At 51.9% G+C, this 16,896-nt stretch overlaps 1 protein-coding gene and 1 long non-coding RNA gene across 4 annotated transcripts in view; both read left to right on the top strand.

Moving 5' to 3' along the window:
* Window positions 1–1,139: 1,139 nt before the first annotated feature.
* The window catches only part of LOC136363998 (uncharacterized), a 62,280-nt gene continuing 46,523 nt past the window's right edge, over window positions 1,140–16,896 (top strand). The window contains exon 1 of the long non-coding RNA XR_010744094.1: window positions 1,140–1,224. This is a non-coding gene — a long non-coding RNA (uncharacterized lncRNA). The remainder of the gene's footprint in view (window positions 1,225–16,896) is intronic.
* EMX2 (empty spiracles homeobox 2) lies at window positions 2,406–8,748 on the top strand. 3 transcript variants are annotated; one of them, XM_066323510.1, is made up of 4 exons: window positions 2,406–2,641; window positions 3,389–3,869; window positions 5,955–6,139; window positions 8,570–8,748. In XM_066323510.1, the coding sequence occupies exons 2-4, from the start codon at window positions 3,479–3,481 to the stop codon at window positions 8,735–8,737; spliced, it is 744 nt and encodes a 247-aa protein (XP_066179607.1). In that variant the 5' UTR covers window positions 2,406–2,641; window positions 3,389–3,478; the 3' UTR covers window positions 8,738–8,748. The 3 variants fall into 3 exon arrangements, with proteins under 3 accessions (XP_066179607.1, XP_066179606.1, XP_066179608.1); XM_066323509.1 differs by lacking the exon at window positions 2,406–2,641 and having other exon boundaries at window positions 3,255–3,869; XM_066323511.1 differs by lacking the exons at window positions 2,406–2,641; window positions 5,955–6,139 and having other exon boundaries at window positions 3,255–3,869.

The raw sequence follows: 16,896 nt of genomic DNA, 5'->3' as shown, positions 1-16,896 counted from the left end.
TTCGAAAAGAAAGTTAAGGGGAGGCTGAAACTTCCCTCACCGCCACCCCCATACCCGCCAGAGTTCAGCCTGGTTTAGCCCGTGAATAACCATCTTACCCCGAGGTCCCCGCATCTGAGACCTTCCTCGCAATTTCTTCTTGGCTCGACTTTTAAAAGATGAGTATTAGTTTGGAAATCCGGAGCCAGTGCCTTTGAGGCCAGCCATGTAATGTGACTGTGAGTGTAGCGCACCCCTCCTCCGAGAGAGGCTGCCTCTCGGTGCGCTTGGAGCAGATCGGGGATTGCTGGGAAGGGAGCCCCTGCCAGGTTTTCTCCATGTAGGCGCCAAGAGGACAGCGAGAGCAGCCTGTCAAGACCTTGGGTAGGAAAAGTTCAAGAGAAGGGGCTTCGGGAGGTGTTCCCTGGGCAGGCCGGGCCAGCTGAGGCCGGGGCTGCGCAGGAGGCGCCCACCAGAAACGGCGACGAGTGCGAGAATGATACAAAAAATTTAGGGAGAAGAGGAAAATTCCGGGAAATCCCATCCCGAGTCCTTTTGGGTTATGTTCTCACTGCACCCGGCCTGTTTTATCTGTGACAAAACCCAGGGAAAGCTTGTGTTCTCCAGGCTCTGCTGGCGGTTCCTGTGCCTGGATGTATCCCCGCACACACGCACAGCATGCACACAGATATGTGTACGTATGTACAGAGCACAGAGAGCGAGCAGACCTCCGGGGTGCTGCGGCGGAGATCACTCGCTTTTCCCGGAAAAAAATTGGGATTTGGCCGTGGAGAGTTCCCCACTGCAAGCGTAGCCTCCTCCGTTCAGCTCCAAAACAACGGGACCCCACTCCGGAGAGGGAATTTAGGCTAGAGGATATTTCCCCGGCGGTAAAGAAGGTCGAGGGAAATTTATCGATCGTTTTGGAGGTTCTGCGTGTGTGAGCTTTCTTTTCAAACGGATATAATTCCTCCCTCCCCAAGTGCTAAATTACTCGATGCAGTTTTCAAAGGAGCCCCGTGATTATGTCAGGATGTCTGGAAAGGAGGGGGGAAAAAAGGAGTTGAAGTTTTTCCAATTCATATTCATTCTTCAGTCCCGGAGAAGAGTAAATACGCAGATGCAGAACACTGTTCTTCCTAGGAGAAGGAGAAGTTTCTTTCTCTCTCTCTCTCTTTTTTTTTTTTTGTTTTTTTTTTTTTATTTTTTTTTTTTTTTTTTTTTTTTTTTTCTTTTTCATTTTCAGTGCTCTGGAACCAAAACCTCAGTCGAAATCAGCACATCAAACACCCGTCCTTATTTAGGGCACTTTCTCATCATTGCTCGTGTCTAAAACCCCAGGTCTTTTCGAGAAGAGGCATAATGATCGCCTCGTGAGGGGAAAAAAAGTTGCACGGAGAAGGGGTGAGGGGACTTAAAAAGTTAAGATACAAGCGAGGGACACGAGTGGGGCCGAAGGGAAATCCTTCTCTCCCTTGCTCGGTTCTCTCAGCTCAGCGGGGCCGGAGCTCTGCACTCCGGTGTCTTCAGGCAGGAAAGGTTTTCCCAAACGTGTGAGACCTGGGAGCACGGCACCTCGCACCAAAATCTGCCCAAAGACTAGAGTTCTGCCGTGTAAAGCTCACTCTGCTCTGCGCTGGCACGCACGTGTGGCTGTGGATGTCTATACGTGCAGCCGCCCCACGCCTGGAGATCAGATTTACATTTCCTACAGAAAGTGAACTTCTCCCTCCACAAAGTGCACACAGCCCGGGGTACACAAAGGGAAACACGGCCTCGAACAAAGGCGCTAGAACGGCGGCATCTTTGCGTGCCCAACAATGTTTTGTCACTTATATTTAGCCCGTCGATTTGGTATTGTGTTAAAAATATCGGCAAGCTGGGAATAGATGCTTTTAGCACAGAATGGGAAAGGAGAATAGAATTCACCTCGCCCTTTACTGGAAACAACCATGTAGACGGCGAGTTGTTTTTTAGCATAATTTAATGCAGCGAAGTAACGGATTTTTGGTGTATAAAGTGGAAAGAAAATAGAAAACAAAGTCCAGGAGGGAAGGAAAGAAACGCTAGACTGGTTTTAAGACTCCCCCCATCCCTTGGTTCAACAGAAACATTAATTTACATTAGCAATTCCGCATCTTTAAGATAAATTACACAGCGGCGTAATAGATTTAAAGTACGCCAGATTTTTTTATCATTAATTGTAAATGTGCAAAATACCTGCTGGTACTTCACTTTAGAAGAATGTAATTGGCAAAAATGGGAGGCTGATGAATAGATAATAGATCCTTAACTACCAATAAACAGTAAGCACCAGCCAAGAGTATTAGGATGTGATCATAATTATTCTGCTGCTCCAGCCAATGGGAGGAGGAGAACTCAGCCCTAAAATCATCTCCGGACCCAAAGGTAAACGCGAAAATACGGACAAGGCTGGAACCGGAGACTCGATCCCCTGTCCCGTCTGCGAGAGCCCGGCGTGTCCCAGCTCTGCACGATGCGGCCGCCCTGCGCTTTGTGCTCCGCGCCGCGCGGTGCGGGCAGCGCGGAGGAGCCAAGGGGAAATAAATAAGTTCCGAGAAGGAAGACGACCCGTTCTCTCACCGGCACGAAATCTTTCCCGAGCGGGGCATCTCTCCCTGACGCCCAGGGGCCGATCAAGGTAACCTCGCCGGGCCGAGAGTACCCGAGAGGTGGCAGGGACAGGGTTGTCGAGCTGGCCCAGCAGCCCGACTCCCCCCTGCCCCCATCCGAGGGGATGCAGCCCCCCCATCTCCTGTCCCGCCGAGCCCCCCACCCCCGTCCCCCGTCCGCCTACCTTGGTCTCGGAGCGGCGGCGGGGAGGGAGGGCAGCGCGGCTGCGGAGGGGCGCGGAGCGGAGCGGGGCCGGGCGCGGGGGCGGCGGCGGGGCGGGGGCGGCAGCGGCGCGCTCCCCCCGCGCTGGCGGGCGCGCTCCCGCCGCACTCCGATCCGCGGCTCCATCCCTCCCGATGGCGCTGCCCGGCGCTCGCCTCCCCTCTGACGCACTTTAAAGAGTCTCCCCCTTCAACCTCAAGGCGAGTAATAGCGACCAATCATCAAGCCATTTACCAGGCTTCAGAGGAAGCTGTTTATGTGATCCCAGCACTAATTAGGCTCATGAACTAACAAATCGTTTGCACAACTTGTGAAGGGGCCGATCACATCCATGGATTGTCTTTGGACTTAGGGGGGGAGGGGGGGGGGCGCGACCGCCTTTTCCTTGCAGGAGGGAAACTTCTCCCAGCAACTTTTTTTTTGTGTGTGTGTGTGTGAGTGAGTGTGTGCTCGGTGCGTGTGTGTGTGTCTCCCTTTTGGGTACCGCTGGCTGCCGCTGCCTCCTTTTCCTCCAGCCCCTGTCTATTTATGTGTGTATCTATCCCTCCTCAAGTCACTCCCTGCTGCAAACTTCCCCGGATCGTCTCCCGCGCACCAGAGAGAGACGGGCAGAGATTGGGTCGGGGACTCTCGTCGCGGCAGCATGTTTCAGCCCACACCCAAGCGGTGTTTCACCATCGAGTCGCTGGTGGCCAAAGACAGCCCCTTGCCCGCGTCTCGCTCCGAGGATCCTATCCGGCCGGCGGCGCTCAGCTATGCCAATTCCAGCCCGATGAACCCTTTTCTCAACGGCTTCCACTCCACTGGCAGGGGGGTCTACTCCAACCCGGACTTGGTCTTTGCAGAGGCCGTCTCCCACCCGCCGAACCCGGCCGTGCCGGTCCATCCCGTGCCCCCTCCTCACGCCCTGGCCGCCCACCCGCTGCCTGCTTCGCACTCCACGCACCCGCTCTTCGCCTCGCAGCAAAGGGACCCCTCCACCTTCTACCCGTGGCTAATACACCGTTACCGGTATCTGGGCCACAGGTTCCAAGGTACGTGCAACTTTTCTCCTCCTTCCGATGCAGCCCTGCATCCTCCCTCCGTGCGGATGGCGGGGGACGGCGGGTGGGCGGGCGGCCCCTGCCCGGAGCGGAAGGCTCGGCTCGGCCGGGCCCGGGGTCTTTTGTCCCCGTCTCCCCCTCCGCCAAACTTGGAAGAGCTGTCAGAGCCGAGGGGCTTGGGCTTGGTTTTGTTTTGCTGCTTTTCCCGGATTGTTTTGGTTTCCCGGGAAGAGGGGGACAAGCGGGAAGGCAAGGCCGGCTGGGACTTCGTCAGCTTTCTGCCCCCATTAAAAGCAGACGAAAAGGTGGATTTATTTTATTTTTTGTTGTTGTTGTTCCGGTGTGGTAAGAGCTAGAGAGGAGCCCCCGCAGGAAGCGGCGGCTCAGAGCGGGGAATGGAGCGGTGCTGAGGCTGAGGTTCCCCGGGAAGGCGGCGGTGCCCGCCCGCTGCCGGGGCCGAGCTGCGGGGCCGCTGGAAGCCCCCGCCGCCGCCGCCCCAAGTCCGGCCGCTGCTCTTGTTCGAGGGGAAGAAACGAAGCGAACCTCAGAGAAAGGAGGAGGGGAGTGTGTGAGGGGAATTAATCCCAGCGCCGGAGCAGCGCGGGGAGATGGGGCTGCGAAGGACAGCCGGGGAAGGGCGATCCCGACCGTGCGGTCAGCGAGGGGCTCCGAATGCCAAGCCATTAATAACCAGCTGAAGGGAAATAACCGAATCCAATGGCGGACAATCAATAAAACCCCCCTTGTTTAACCCTTTGTAACCGGCGCCGTCTTCTCCGAAGGGTGAGACGATTTCTCCCGTCCAGCTTCTGCCACTCTCATTATGAGCAAACAAACAAACAGAAAAATCAGCCTCCGTTCGCAGGGATCTATCTGCCCTTTTTTCCTCTTTATATTTTTATTTATTAATTGGGAACGAAAACAAACCACCTGCATGTTGCCTTTTCCCCGGCCTTCCACAGCCGGGCCGCTGCAGCCGGGTTGGAAAGGCAGCCACTCTCTCCGAAGCCAGGCGGTCTGAGACACAAAATGGATTATTACCCTTTCAGAACAAAATTACAGGTTTCGCTCACCAAATTATTTGTCGCAGGCACCAGGCGATTGGTAACGAGGGGTAGATGAAAGGCGGAAATGTCCTGGTGTTGAGCCACAGCCTGATTTCAAACACACCCTCCTCCTCCAACGATTTTTAAAGCACTCACGGGGAGAGCCCCTCGCTGCCGCTTCCACCTTGGAAGGACGAGCCCGGAGAAGCGGCACAGGGGCACCCGCAGAGAAATGCCCACCGAAAAGCCCCGGTTTACCACCCCCCGTTCCAATGCAGGCCGGCAGGAATGGGATGGGATGGAGTGGGATAGGATGGGATGGGATGGGATGGGATGGGATGGCAGCTCTGTGGCCTCCTCGGAGTTTGGTTCTTTATTTCCACGGTGGTTCCCAGCACGGCCGAGGCAGCGGGGAGGGTCAGGGGGCCGGGAAGGCGGCGGTGGCAGCCCCGCTGCGGCCAGAGCAGCGGTAGAACGGAGGGAAGAGGAGGGAGAAAGGCTCCGGCCGAAGTTTCGGGAGAGAGAAGCCGAGGCAGGCCGGGGGAGCAGGCGGGCGGCTCTCGGAGCCCGGTGGGCGGCCAGGGAGACTCACGGGGCTCGGCCAGGGCTCCTCGAGAGCCGCTGCCCAGCTGGCCGCGAAGGGAAACAACAAACAAACAGGGAAAGACAAGAAACTCCAATGGTCGAGGAGAAGGGGGGCAGCTGTGAGGTGTAGCCGCAGACACCGCAGCAGTGTTCTGGCCAATTCATTTTTTTCTTCTTTTTTTTCTTTTCTGTGGTACTCCCCAGATTGTGTTTTAGCATTTTAATTTCCACCGGTCCTCTCCTCCCCCTGCTTATTTATCCTTCCCCTTTACGTATTGAACAAAGAAAAATTCAATACAAAAAAGGAGCTGCAGAATTAAAAAAGAGACTGTAGTTGGATTTATCCTGAGGGTAATGGTGGGAGACAAAAATGTTTGAGCTAAAAAGTGCTGTCGAGTACAATTGGGGAAGGTGTTTTACTAATCTGTTTTACCCTGTTTCCCAGGGAATGAAACCAGCCCGGAGAGCTTCCTATTGCACAATGCACTGGCCAGGAAACCCAAACGGATCCGTACAGCTTTCTCCCCATCCCAATTACTGAGACTGGAACATGCCTTTGAAAAGAATCATTATGTAGTAGGAGCGGAGAGAAAACAGCTGGCACACAGCCTCAGCCTCACGGAAACTCAGGTGAGGGGGAAGCAGGGAACGGGCACTTGGGAAAGCGAAAGTACCGGCATCTCCTTCGGAAAACCCACCCGGCCGGGCCGAGATTCGGGCCGTGATAAGGGCAAATTCTAGGGCTGTTTAGGCCTCCACTCCCGAACCGGAGTGGAGAGAGGGATTTCCCCTGGTCTGAGCGTCGGAAAATCCTTTTCCCGTTCGGGATTTCGCGGCTCGTGCCGGGGGTCGCGGTGCCTCGGCCGGGCGTGGGCGAGGTTTGGGGTCCCCGGGGCGGCCCCGGCTGGAGCCCGGCCCCAGCGGCCAGAGCCGCGATCTGCGGCCCCGAGCGTTTTGCTGCGGGACTGGTCTGATCCTCAAGAAGGAGTTCGATGTCAGGAGTAAAAACCACCAAAACAAACGCAATGACAAGGGGAAGAACCTCCCCTTTAAGACCCTACAGCAGAAACACAGTTCCTCGCATGAATTTTCGCTCGTTTCTAGCCGGCAGAGGGGATGTGACGAGCTGGTTCAGAAGGGCAGAAAGATGAAAAATAAAAGCAGAGAAATTATTCACAAGGAATCCCATCCTTTACCCCTTCCATCCTCCCCTCTCCCCCCACCTGGCTGCAGGCCAGAACCGCACCGGAGACTCTTTCTGTCTCTCCGGCGGGACGGGACGCTCTGCGATGGTTCTGCCGCGCTGGTGCCGGCCCGAGGCTCTCGGCAGGAACCGGGGCCGGCACAGAACGGGCCAAAAGCAGCGGCAGGGGCGGGCACAGGCTCTCCCCGACTGCCCGGGACCGGGCCCGCTGCGAGGGCGTTTTCCACGCGTTTTTCTCCCTGCCGGAAGAAAGGCAGGAGTTTGGAGGATTGGTGGTTGTTTGTTGTTGTTGTTGTTGTGTCGGGGTTTTGTTTTGTGCTCTTCCATGGGACGCATGGAGAGAGGGTTCCAGATGGGGATTGTCTCTGCTACAGTATGTGGCACTGTACTAAAAAAAAAAAAAAAAAAAAAAAAAAAAAAAAAGGCAAGAAAGAAAAAAAAAAAAAAAAAAAAAAAGCCAAAATACCCAGCCGCAGCCTAGTTCAAAGTTCCCAGTAAACACAGCGTTCTCCGGGAGGATTAAGTTGTAACACTTTTTTTTTTTTTTTTTTTTTCTTTTTCCTTAACTCCTTTTCGTGGGGAAAGCAATAAAGAGGTTGGAGCTTTGTTTAAAATGTCTCCCTAACAAAACAATAAAAAGGGATCGCCACTTTCATGAGGTTCCTCGAACAAGGGACCGGTCACAGGCTTATTTCTACTGGAAGCTGTATTTAAGGTGGTCTTTGTGCTGCTTGATTCCGAAGCTGGTTGGGGTCTTTTGTCCGGATGTCAAACCCCCAGTCCCCTACAAATGAGCTCCCTTTTGGGAGATCAGCGTGCAGAAATGAACCGTCCTCCCCTTCAATTAGCAAACTAAAAGCAAATTAAACTCACCCCTTGTTCCCCGCTCAGCTTTTTAATGGGGGACTTTTGGAGAATATGAAAATGCAGCAGAGATGTGTGTCCGGCCAGTCAGGTCTCTGTTCTGAAGAGCAGCGAAGCGGTGTTAACCAGCTTATTAAAATGCTCCAGTTCTCTTTCCCCCCCTTGCTGAGGCCTTTATCAGGCACTTTCAGACAGAACCAGAGTTTAAACTGCTTTAAAAAAAAAAAAAAAAGTTTACCTTTGGACGCTACAAGGAGTGTGGCCAGCCCTGGAGATAGCTCCCAGATCAATACTATCTGTAATTAAAGCACTGAAGTCAGCTGCCGGATGGTTCAGTCAGATGTACGCGGCGCTGAACAAAATCAGAGCGATATTTACGATGCCACTTCTCGGTTTGACCGCGCCGCGATCGCTCCTGGACGGCGCGTCCCGGGGAGATGTCGCGGAGAGCGATGGATGTTTTTTCTACTCGGGGCTTTTTTTGGTACATTTTATTCGCTTTTCCGCGAGGAAAAAAAAAAAAAATCCCGTGCGTCCACTCCCCCAGCCCCATGCTGTCAGAACGGACGAGGCCCTGTCTTTGCTTTGCTCCGCCGGGCAGGTGGGAGCTCTCCCGGGGCAGAAGCCGTGGGGAACCGGAGCCTGTCCTGGCGGCGAGGCTGTCGAGGTGACAACCCACGGGACAGCCCCACGCCTGGGCTCCCTGGCTCTGCTCGGGGCTGCGCGCCCGCGGAAGCTCCAAATGCTCATCCCCCGGCGGGGCTGCCCCGCTCCTGTCCGTCTGGGTGCTTTGGGGTTTGTTTGGGGCAGCCCGACCGTGCCTTTCCCCAGGAGGGTTGGGTGGCAGGGTGACAACAGGGCACTGGGGACACGCCGCGGACAGAGCACGGGCCCGGTGGCACACGGAGCATCTTCCCGGTGCAGAGCAGCGGGCGGGCATCCCTGCACGGCCCGGCGTGGGAATTAACAGACGGTGCTTTTCCTTCCCGCAGGTAAAAGTATGGTTTCAGAACAGACGGACAAAGTTCAAGCGGCAAAAGTTGGAAGAGGAAGGTTCAGACTCACAACAGAAGAAAAAAGGGACTCATCACATTAACCGGTGGAGAATCGCCACCAAACAAGCCAGTCCAGAGGAAATCGACGTCACGTCGGACGATTAAAAACTGGCACTTTTTGGGGACTTTTTTCAAAAGCCAGCAAAGCCACCACCGAAGTGTTAAGGCTCCCCACCCCCGCGGCGTGGCGGTGCGGGGAAGGACACGGAGATCTTCATCAACACCGCGATTCCCGCCTGGGATGGAGCTGGGAGCGAGCGAGGGACAGCCAGCGAGGGCTCCGAACTGTGGCACTGCCGCGCCGCTCTGGCAAAAGGGGGATCTGTCAATCAAAGCCAAAACACCGGGACGAGGTGATTGACAGGTATTCCGTTTATCGCAGTCCACTTTTAAAAGCATAACGTAAAAAAAGAAAAAAAAAAAAACACCAAAAAAAGAAAAAAAAATTAAAAATATATAGAAAAAAAATCTTTAAAGAAAAAAAAAAATAGAAGAAAAAAAAAAAAAAAAAAAGGAAAAAAAAAAAAGAGCCCCCAACCAAATCTGAAAAATTAACACCTTACGGGACATTTTGCACTTCACGGTTTTTTCCGTCTTTGAAAGAGAAATTTCCATAAGCAGCCCAAACCCACACCTGTTTCAGAAACTTGAATTGCATGTGTAAAGCCGTCTGGGGAAAAAAAAAAAAAAAAAAAAAAAAAAAGAGAGAAAAAAAAAAGAAAAAAAAGGAAAAAAATTACTCCAGTTCTTAAAGACAAAAATGAATTGTAATTTTTTTCCCTTTAAGACAGGTTCTGTGTGCTTTTTAATTTTATTTTACGAGAAATGTGCAGTCTGTAAACATTTTATGATAACTTCTGGCGTCAAAGTGTTTGTGAAAGCTAAATGAAGTAGCAGTAACAAAGCATAGTGTTCCTTCCGGATGGACAAACACGGTGGGCAGGGGAGGGACGGGAGGGAAAGGCGGGGGGGCGGGGGAGGTTGGGGTTGGTCATAACTTTTACTGAAAAAAAAAAATCAAATGGAATTATCTGCCCCCCCCCCAACTGTATCCCCCATTTCAAAACCGGATGATGATTTTTTTTTTTAAATTAACAAAACACAAACCCAGCGACAGTTTTGGCTGTGGGGACACCTTCTAGGCTGGGAGGATCCAGAGAAAAGGGACTTAAAATCGCGGATTGATTTTTTTTTTTTTCCTAATGGCCATTTTCATTGGGTCAATTTTCAAGCACTGACCTTGTAATATTCCGAGATCATAGAGCTACTAAAAAAAAAAAAAAAAAAAAAAAAAAAAAAAAAAAAAAAAAAAAAAAGTGACAAATGTTTCCTTCATGTCTCCTATACCAGAATGTAAATATTTTGTGTTTTGTGTTTAATTTGTTAGAATTCTAACACACTATATACTTCCAAGAAGTATGTCATTGTCAATATTTTGTCAATAAAGATTTATCAATATGCCCTAAAATTTTTAAGCAATATCTTTTCCCCTTCACCCCCAAATTTCTCGGAAACCGATGGTTTCCCCCCACACCGCCTTGTTTTTTAGCTGCTGAACCCCCGCGGCCGCGCCGCGCATTCCTGCGGCCATGGGCGCATTTTCTTAATGTATACGCTGGCTGCCAAATAGACCTCTAAAAATAAGCCGCAGAGGCGCACTTGCTGTATATAAATACCTAAAACCCCCCGAAACAGAACCAACCAACCAAAACAAAAAACCTCAAGGAGAAACCCAGCCCCTTCCCTGGTTAGAGACTCAAGTATTGACCGGTTCTTGATGGTGAAATTGGCCGGCAGCAGCCGCGCTCCGCTGAGAGAAGCTTTCCTCGGCAAAAAAAAAACAACAACAACACGTGTTTTATTTAACGAGAGAGGATTTGGGGGTGTTTTTTGGCCCTTTTTCCCCATGTTTTCTCTCCTCTGTCCGGGTCGGTGCGATGAGGAGCAGGTCCTGTGAGCAGAGGCTGCGCCCCAGCTGCTGCTCTCGCTGCCGCTCTCAGGGAGCGATCCTGGGCACCGAGTAAAACTCTGGCATTAAAGACGTGGGGGAAAGGAAAAAAAAAAAAAAAAAAAAAAGGAAAAGAAAAAAAAAAAGGTTGCTCTGGGTCCTTGAGGAAACTAGCTGGTTTTCTGGGGGTACACAGTTGTTTTTTCATGCTTCATTTGCTCCTTAGCCTGATAGACTGCATTAATCAGTTTTATTTCCATTGATAGAGAAACCTCGTCTGCTCTGTTCGAGCTACAAAGAATCCTGCAAGCTTTTGTGAAAGTGCAAATCAGTTTAGGCAATTATCATACCAGGAATATGAAGGGGAAAGAGGAGGCATTGCCCAGTGGTCTCCTTTAATCTCTTAATCCGTGGATCCAGGGGGGCTAGTTGGACATAATTTAGGACAATCTGACTACCCTTTACACTGTGATAAGGCGAAGTTACAATGCATCGCAAAAATACGAGCTTTGTTAAACATACTGCCTTGAAAAGTTAAGATTAGACATTCTGTGCACGTGTTGGCTCTATCGGGTACTATGTAAATTTAATTTTTTTAAAAAAAATCCGATTTATTTTTTTTTTAGCATCTCTTCTTATACAATCCCGGTGACTTTCCATTCACTTGTGCTACAAATATGAGAGAGGCCCAGTCAGGGTTAGGACGCATGTCGCAATGCAGTCCCTTCCATTTAAACCTGGGCTAATTATTTAGTAGAGCTATTCCCAAGGTAAACTTCTGGTCGCGTTTCTTGCCTCCTCGAACAGCTGATGGTGCAGATCTGGAAACCAAGCAGGACGCACATTTCCCCCGAACTCGCTCAAGCTGCCTCGCTCGCCACTTCAAACCCGGGCAAATGGGCAAACATTCAACGGGTTGCGGCCGAACAGCAGACTTGGGCCTTTCTAGAAATTATTTCCCATCTTGATAAAAGGCTTATTTCTGCAGGAACCATATACTTCTTCCCCACCCCTCTTTTTTTTTTTTTTTTTTTTTTTTTTTTTTTTTTTTTTTAACCGTGAGGGAAGAGAGGGAGTGAGGGGGAAAAAATTAAGCGTCCTATGTAGCGTAACAGCAATAAAATCTTCAGAGAATGCCATTAGCTTTGAAAAAAAAACCCTAAAAGCTTTATTACAAACCCAGCTTTGAAATAGGGGGGATTAGGAGTCTGAAAGGGTCCCACAATGGTTAGAAGAAAAGGTTTCATGCTAATGAGGTTAATGCCCTTTGTATCTCAGGACTCCACAACTTCATTACTCCCTATCTCCGGCTGCACCAAGCGGCTCAGAACACTGCAATCCACTCCAGCTCTCCCCTGCCTTGCCTAGAGAAGGATTTGATAGCAGCTCTGTTCAAACTAGATAATTATATCTTTTCAAGTCGGAATTAAGATAAAGAAAGTGAAGCAAAGGCGGCTAGCCTTGATCCACTGCAAACAAATTTGGCGCACTTTCTAGTCTCTCTCCCCCTGCCTCAATAGGCAGGACAGTCAGCTTATTAGACCCTCATTTGCTTTATTAATTCATCTATTTAAAGTGGCAGGATTAGAGAGAGGGAGAGAGAGAGAGGCAGAGTCTAATGTGGGACAGTGGATGCCAGGCAACGTGGAAATATAAATATTGGCGAGATGCTATCCGAGCGGGTGTTCAAAAATACATTTTATATTGAATAACTGAGAGGGGTAGGGGGAGGGAGCGTGGATTTCGGGTGGCGAATTGCAGGCTCGGGCGGATTTTTACGGCTTTTTTGAAGGAAAGCTGGGGGACGGCTGCCGGGGAGCGGCTGTCCCTCCGGAGGACGCGGGGCTCCGGGGCTGCGGGAGCGGCGGGGACCCCCCGCACCCCACGGCCGCTCCTGGCAGCGCTGCCCCGTGCAGGGTCCCGGCAGCGGGGCTGAGGGAAGGAGGGTTGTGTGCGTTCCTCCTCCGTGGCTTTGCTCCGTCTGTCGGCCAAGGTCAGCGCCTCCCCCGGCCCCTCTGAGCCCGGGGTCCCCGCCGCTGGATCCTCTCCCTCCGCAGCGCTGCTTTGGCTCGGCGGCCAGGCTCTGACCCCTCCGGCCTTGCCTTTTTAACCCTTTCCCTTCGGACAAAGCCGGCGGCTCCCAGCCGGGCTCGTTTCCCCAGCGGCGGGATTTGCGCTCCCCACGCGGAGCAAACCGGCGCCCACGCAGCCCTGTCTTTGCCACTGGGCCGGGGGGAGGCCGGAGGCCTTTGGAGCCCTCTCTTTGTTGTGTTTTAAGGCTGTTTATTTGCCTTCCTCCTCGGGCGGATCGCGCTGTTACCTGTGAGGGCTGGGCGGAAATTAGCGGTCCCCTCTAATTAGCGCCCAGCCTCGGCGTAGCCCGTAGGAAAGAGGCAGAGCAGCTCGGGCCGGATTCCCTGATGGAGCAGGATTCTCCCAGCCCCTGCTCCCGTGTCCATCGGCGGCTGATAGCTGCTCGGAGCTAATACAGCCATTGATTTACTCCTCCAAAGGGTCCCGCTGCGAGGGGGAAGCGGGAGTTTAGAGAACCTCCTGACCCCGAGCCGTAACCTCTCTCCTCGCCAGCCTCTCTCCCGGTGCGACACTCGCAGCCGGGAAAAGCCCAGCCCGTGGCCCACGCTTGAAACCGAAAGGGCCATTAATCACCTTCCCTCGCCGGCTTTTAATTGACCTTTTGCAATTAGCGCCTGTTGCAGGGAAGGAGACCGGCCGGTTGTGAGGGAAGCCCCCGGTGTCCCCTCGGTCCCCTCTTTGACCCGGCCCAGGCACGGCCGGGAGGATGCTGCGGGCACCGCTCCCGCAGCGGGCTCAGCCCGCCCCGCAGGTGCCTGCCCTGGCCGGAGCAGGGAAGGCAGGATCTGCCTTCTCTCATCCTTCTCTTTCTCCTGGTCCCTGCCCTGGGGCCGCTCGGCCCCGCTGCCTCGGGAGCCCCATGGCCCCGCACGGCCCGGCTGGAGCCCCGGCTGCTGCGGGGGGCTCCGGGAGAGCATTTATAGAGCCGCTCTCCATCGCCCACGGCTGGACCTGACGTCAGGAAGAACTTGATCTCGCCCGCTTTGCTCCTGCTTCTGAAACTGATCCTTGAAATGAGAGAACAGACTCTACACAATTCCCATGGCCTTGACATAAGGTACAGCGATAAATATACACCACTAATGAGCAATTACCATATAATCACCTTCCAATTAGCTCGCATAATGATGAATTAAACATTCTAGTCTGCTGGATTAGGTTTCTTACTTTGTATATTATTTACGAAGGCTAGCTTCTGCTGAGCACCAAATATCAAATTAGATAGGGAATTTTCAGTTGGGGGTAATTAGGCATTCAGAGCATGCCCGGAGTTTTTGTCACCAGCCAACTAAAGTGTATTGGAAGGTAGTGTCCATCCTTTTCTGTCTTTCCTTTTTGATGTCTTAAAACAACAACAAGAAAAAGCACCACGCTTTTCTGCCAATGCTCCGCACGTCTTCTCCCCCGTGTTAATTCTGCTTCCTTCACCAAGGCTGGACAGACAGAAAAACCGGCGGATTTTTTCCCTGGGACAGTTAAATAATAAGGAGCAGGCAGAGGCAGGATCTAGGAGAAGTAAAGGATCTCAGAGTCGCTCATGGTTGCTCCATTCCTGGGAGATGGGAGGAAAGCCAGCCCGTTATCCCGGACAGGTAGAAAAGCCCTGGTCCTCCGCTCGGGGTGCTGAGGACTGGCTGGGCACAGGAGGGGACAGTCCCCACATCCCCAGCCCCGGCTGTTCTTGCACAGACCCCAGAACACCCTCCCGCCAGAGAGGAGAGGGTTACAAATAATAATAATAATAATAATAATAATAATAATAATAATAATAATAATCGAGTCCCGGCTGCGTTTGGTCCGTCTGGGCTGAGGGAAGAGGCAGGAGAGGCTTTGGGCGCCGATTCCCCCTGGGAGGGAATGAGAGGAGAAGCACCAGCCCGTAGGAGGAGGGAAGGGTGCGGGGCTCGGGCGCTCGGGCAGTCCCAGCCCTGACCCAGAGCGGTGCAGAGGCGGCGGCTCCGGGCGGGGAAGGGGCTCTCAGCCGCCCTGTGGAAAGCGGGAACACTCTCGGAGCTGCTTGGCTTTTGTTGGTTTAAGCTGGACCCTTAATGTTTTCTTAATTAACCGTTTGAGTGTGAGTAAACCTCCGCGAGGCGTTTACAGCCTGGCTATAAAGTGGGAGCGGGGGATCTCCCTGCCTCCTGCACTGCCTGCAAACATTCCTCGGGGGCTTGAAGGGGGCAGAAAGCCGCTCTACAGGGAGCAGTGTTCTTCCCAGACTCCTGCTTGGAATTACCTTTTTCAAAGTCCTTTACCTCTAAAGGAAAGGACAAACTGGCAGTATCCTCTTTCCTCTCTCCACTCTCTCCCGCCTGACACACGGAGCTCTGGAAAGTTTCAGGGATTTCCAGTCAGGAAAGGAACAGTCCAGAAGAGCAGAGATGCTCGGCTTCAGCCGCTTTATTAATTTTTCCCCCCTTTTCCCTATATAATAGTGAGGTTTTAAAAATTAATTTTAAAAGGAATTTTAAAAAAGAAAGAAAGAAAGAAAGAAAGAAAATGAATGAAAGAAAGAAAAAGAAAGAAAGACAAGGAAAGAAAGAAAAAGAAAGAAAGGAAGAAAGAAAGAAAGAAAAGGAAAGAAAGAAAGAAAGAGAGAAAAAGAAAGAAAGAAAAAGAAAGAAAGAAAGAATCGAAACCCGGAATGAAGAATTCGGAACAATTTCCCACAGTGAAGGTATTGTCTGAATGAGTGCTGGTGACCTGGACACAAATAAACTTAGATAAGGTGTGGAAACTCATCTGTGGAGTTCCGCACGTCTGGAAGCAGCAGCTGATCCAAGCCTGACTCGAGAGAAGCTGCTGGATTCTGGTGTTTTTGTGGAGTAACACTCGTAGCTTTATCAGTATTTAAACAACCTTTTTGTGGTTTTGCTGTGTTCACAGAACGCGCGGAGTCCTGACTTTCTGCACAGGGCCGGAGAATACAAGCACGGCTGTTATTTTATCTTTAGATCAGCAAGTGGGTATCAGAGGCAGGGAAGAAAGTGCATTCTTGCGGGTTGCGAGACTGAGATATTCCCAGATAAACTCTTCTGTGATCTCATTTATAATCCACGCGATCACGGCTATTTTATTTGGCATACATGTGTCGAGAGGAGGCGTTTGCTGTGATGGGATGTTTAGGATCCAGATATGATTTAAAAACCTTTTTTTTCAGAGAGTTGTCTCCTGTGCCACCCTCCTCGTCCCGGTAAAGCACGTTGCCTTTTTGTAGCCCACACCTTACCTGCTGCTCCGTGGGCTGCCAAATGTCTGCTCAGAATCAAGGAAAAGGGAGGAAAGGGGAAGATGCGATTTGGAAGAGTAAAGGCTGTTCAAATAAACCACGAAAAGGTATTTTCACAAGAATAACGTTATTTTATTTAAATTCCCTGGGAATGCAAAATAATGGAAAGCCAGCGCTGGCTAAAATCTGCAGGGAAACAGAGAGGAAAAGAAAAAGAAATAAAGATGAAAAAATATGCGGATGTGCGTAAGAGATAGGGGAAAAGAGAGAAAAAGGAAGGAAGGAAGGAAGGAAGGAAGGAAGGAAGGAAGGAAGGAAGGAAGGAAGGAAGGAAGGAAGGAAGGAAGGAAGGAAGGAAGGAAGGAAGGAAGGAAGGAAGGAAGGAAGGAAGGAAGGAAGGAAGGAAGGAAGGAAGGAAGGAAGGAAGGAAGGAAGGAAGGAAGGAAGGAAGGAAGGAAGGAAGGAAGGAAGGAAGGAAGGAAGGAAGGAAGGAAGGAAGGAAGGAAGGAAGGAAGGAAGGAAGGAAGGAAGGAAGGAAGAAGCCAAGGTTCCAATGTGGGATTGAATGAAACCATCACAGGGACATTGCCAGGAGTCTGGAGAAGGGTCGTGAGTTCAGCTTCGGATCAACTTGGAAATTCACGCCAATTTGTCTCTAGGAGAGTCAAGGGCTGTCGGAAATCCGCTTTCCTCCCACCATTGTGGGGCCAAGTCCTGAGAGGTTGGGGTCGGTGTTTTCTCTAGGTTTTCCCTGGCAAATCCAGAGCCCCGCTCGGCAAAGCGGAGGGCCCCGGCGGGCGGGGAGCGGTGCCACCGGTGCCACCAGTGTCCTGTGACCGAGGACATCGCCGGGCAGGGCGGCCCCTCTGCCGGAGCCTTTTTCCTTTCCCCAGCGGGCGCTTCTCTTCCCCAAGCGCCCGGTCCCATCCTTGGAAACCCCCTGTCCGGAGTGGGCAGCCGTGTCCTCCGTGTCGGGGACCACCTTCCCTCTGC

Source organism: Sylvia atricapilla, chromosome 8, assembly GCF_009819655.1.
Source record: "Sylvia atricapilla isolate bSylAtr1 chromosome 8, bSylAtr1.pri, whole genome shotgun sequence".
In the NCBI taxonomy this organism is placed as follows: domain Eukaryota; kingdom Metazoa; phylum Chordata; class Aves; order Passeriformes; family Sylviidae; genus Sylvia; species Sylvia atricapilla.
The sequence above is the reverse complement of the archived record's forward strand: the minus strand, read 5'-3'. Positions and strand labels throughout refer to the sequence as shown.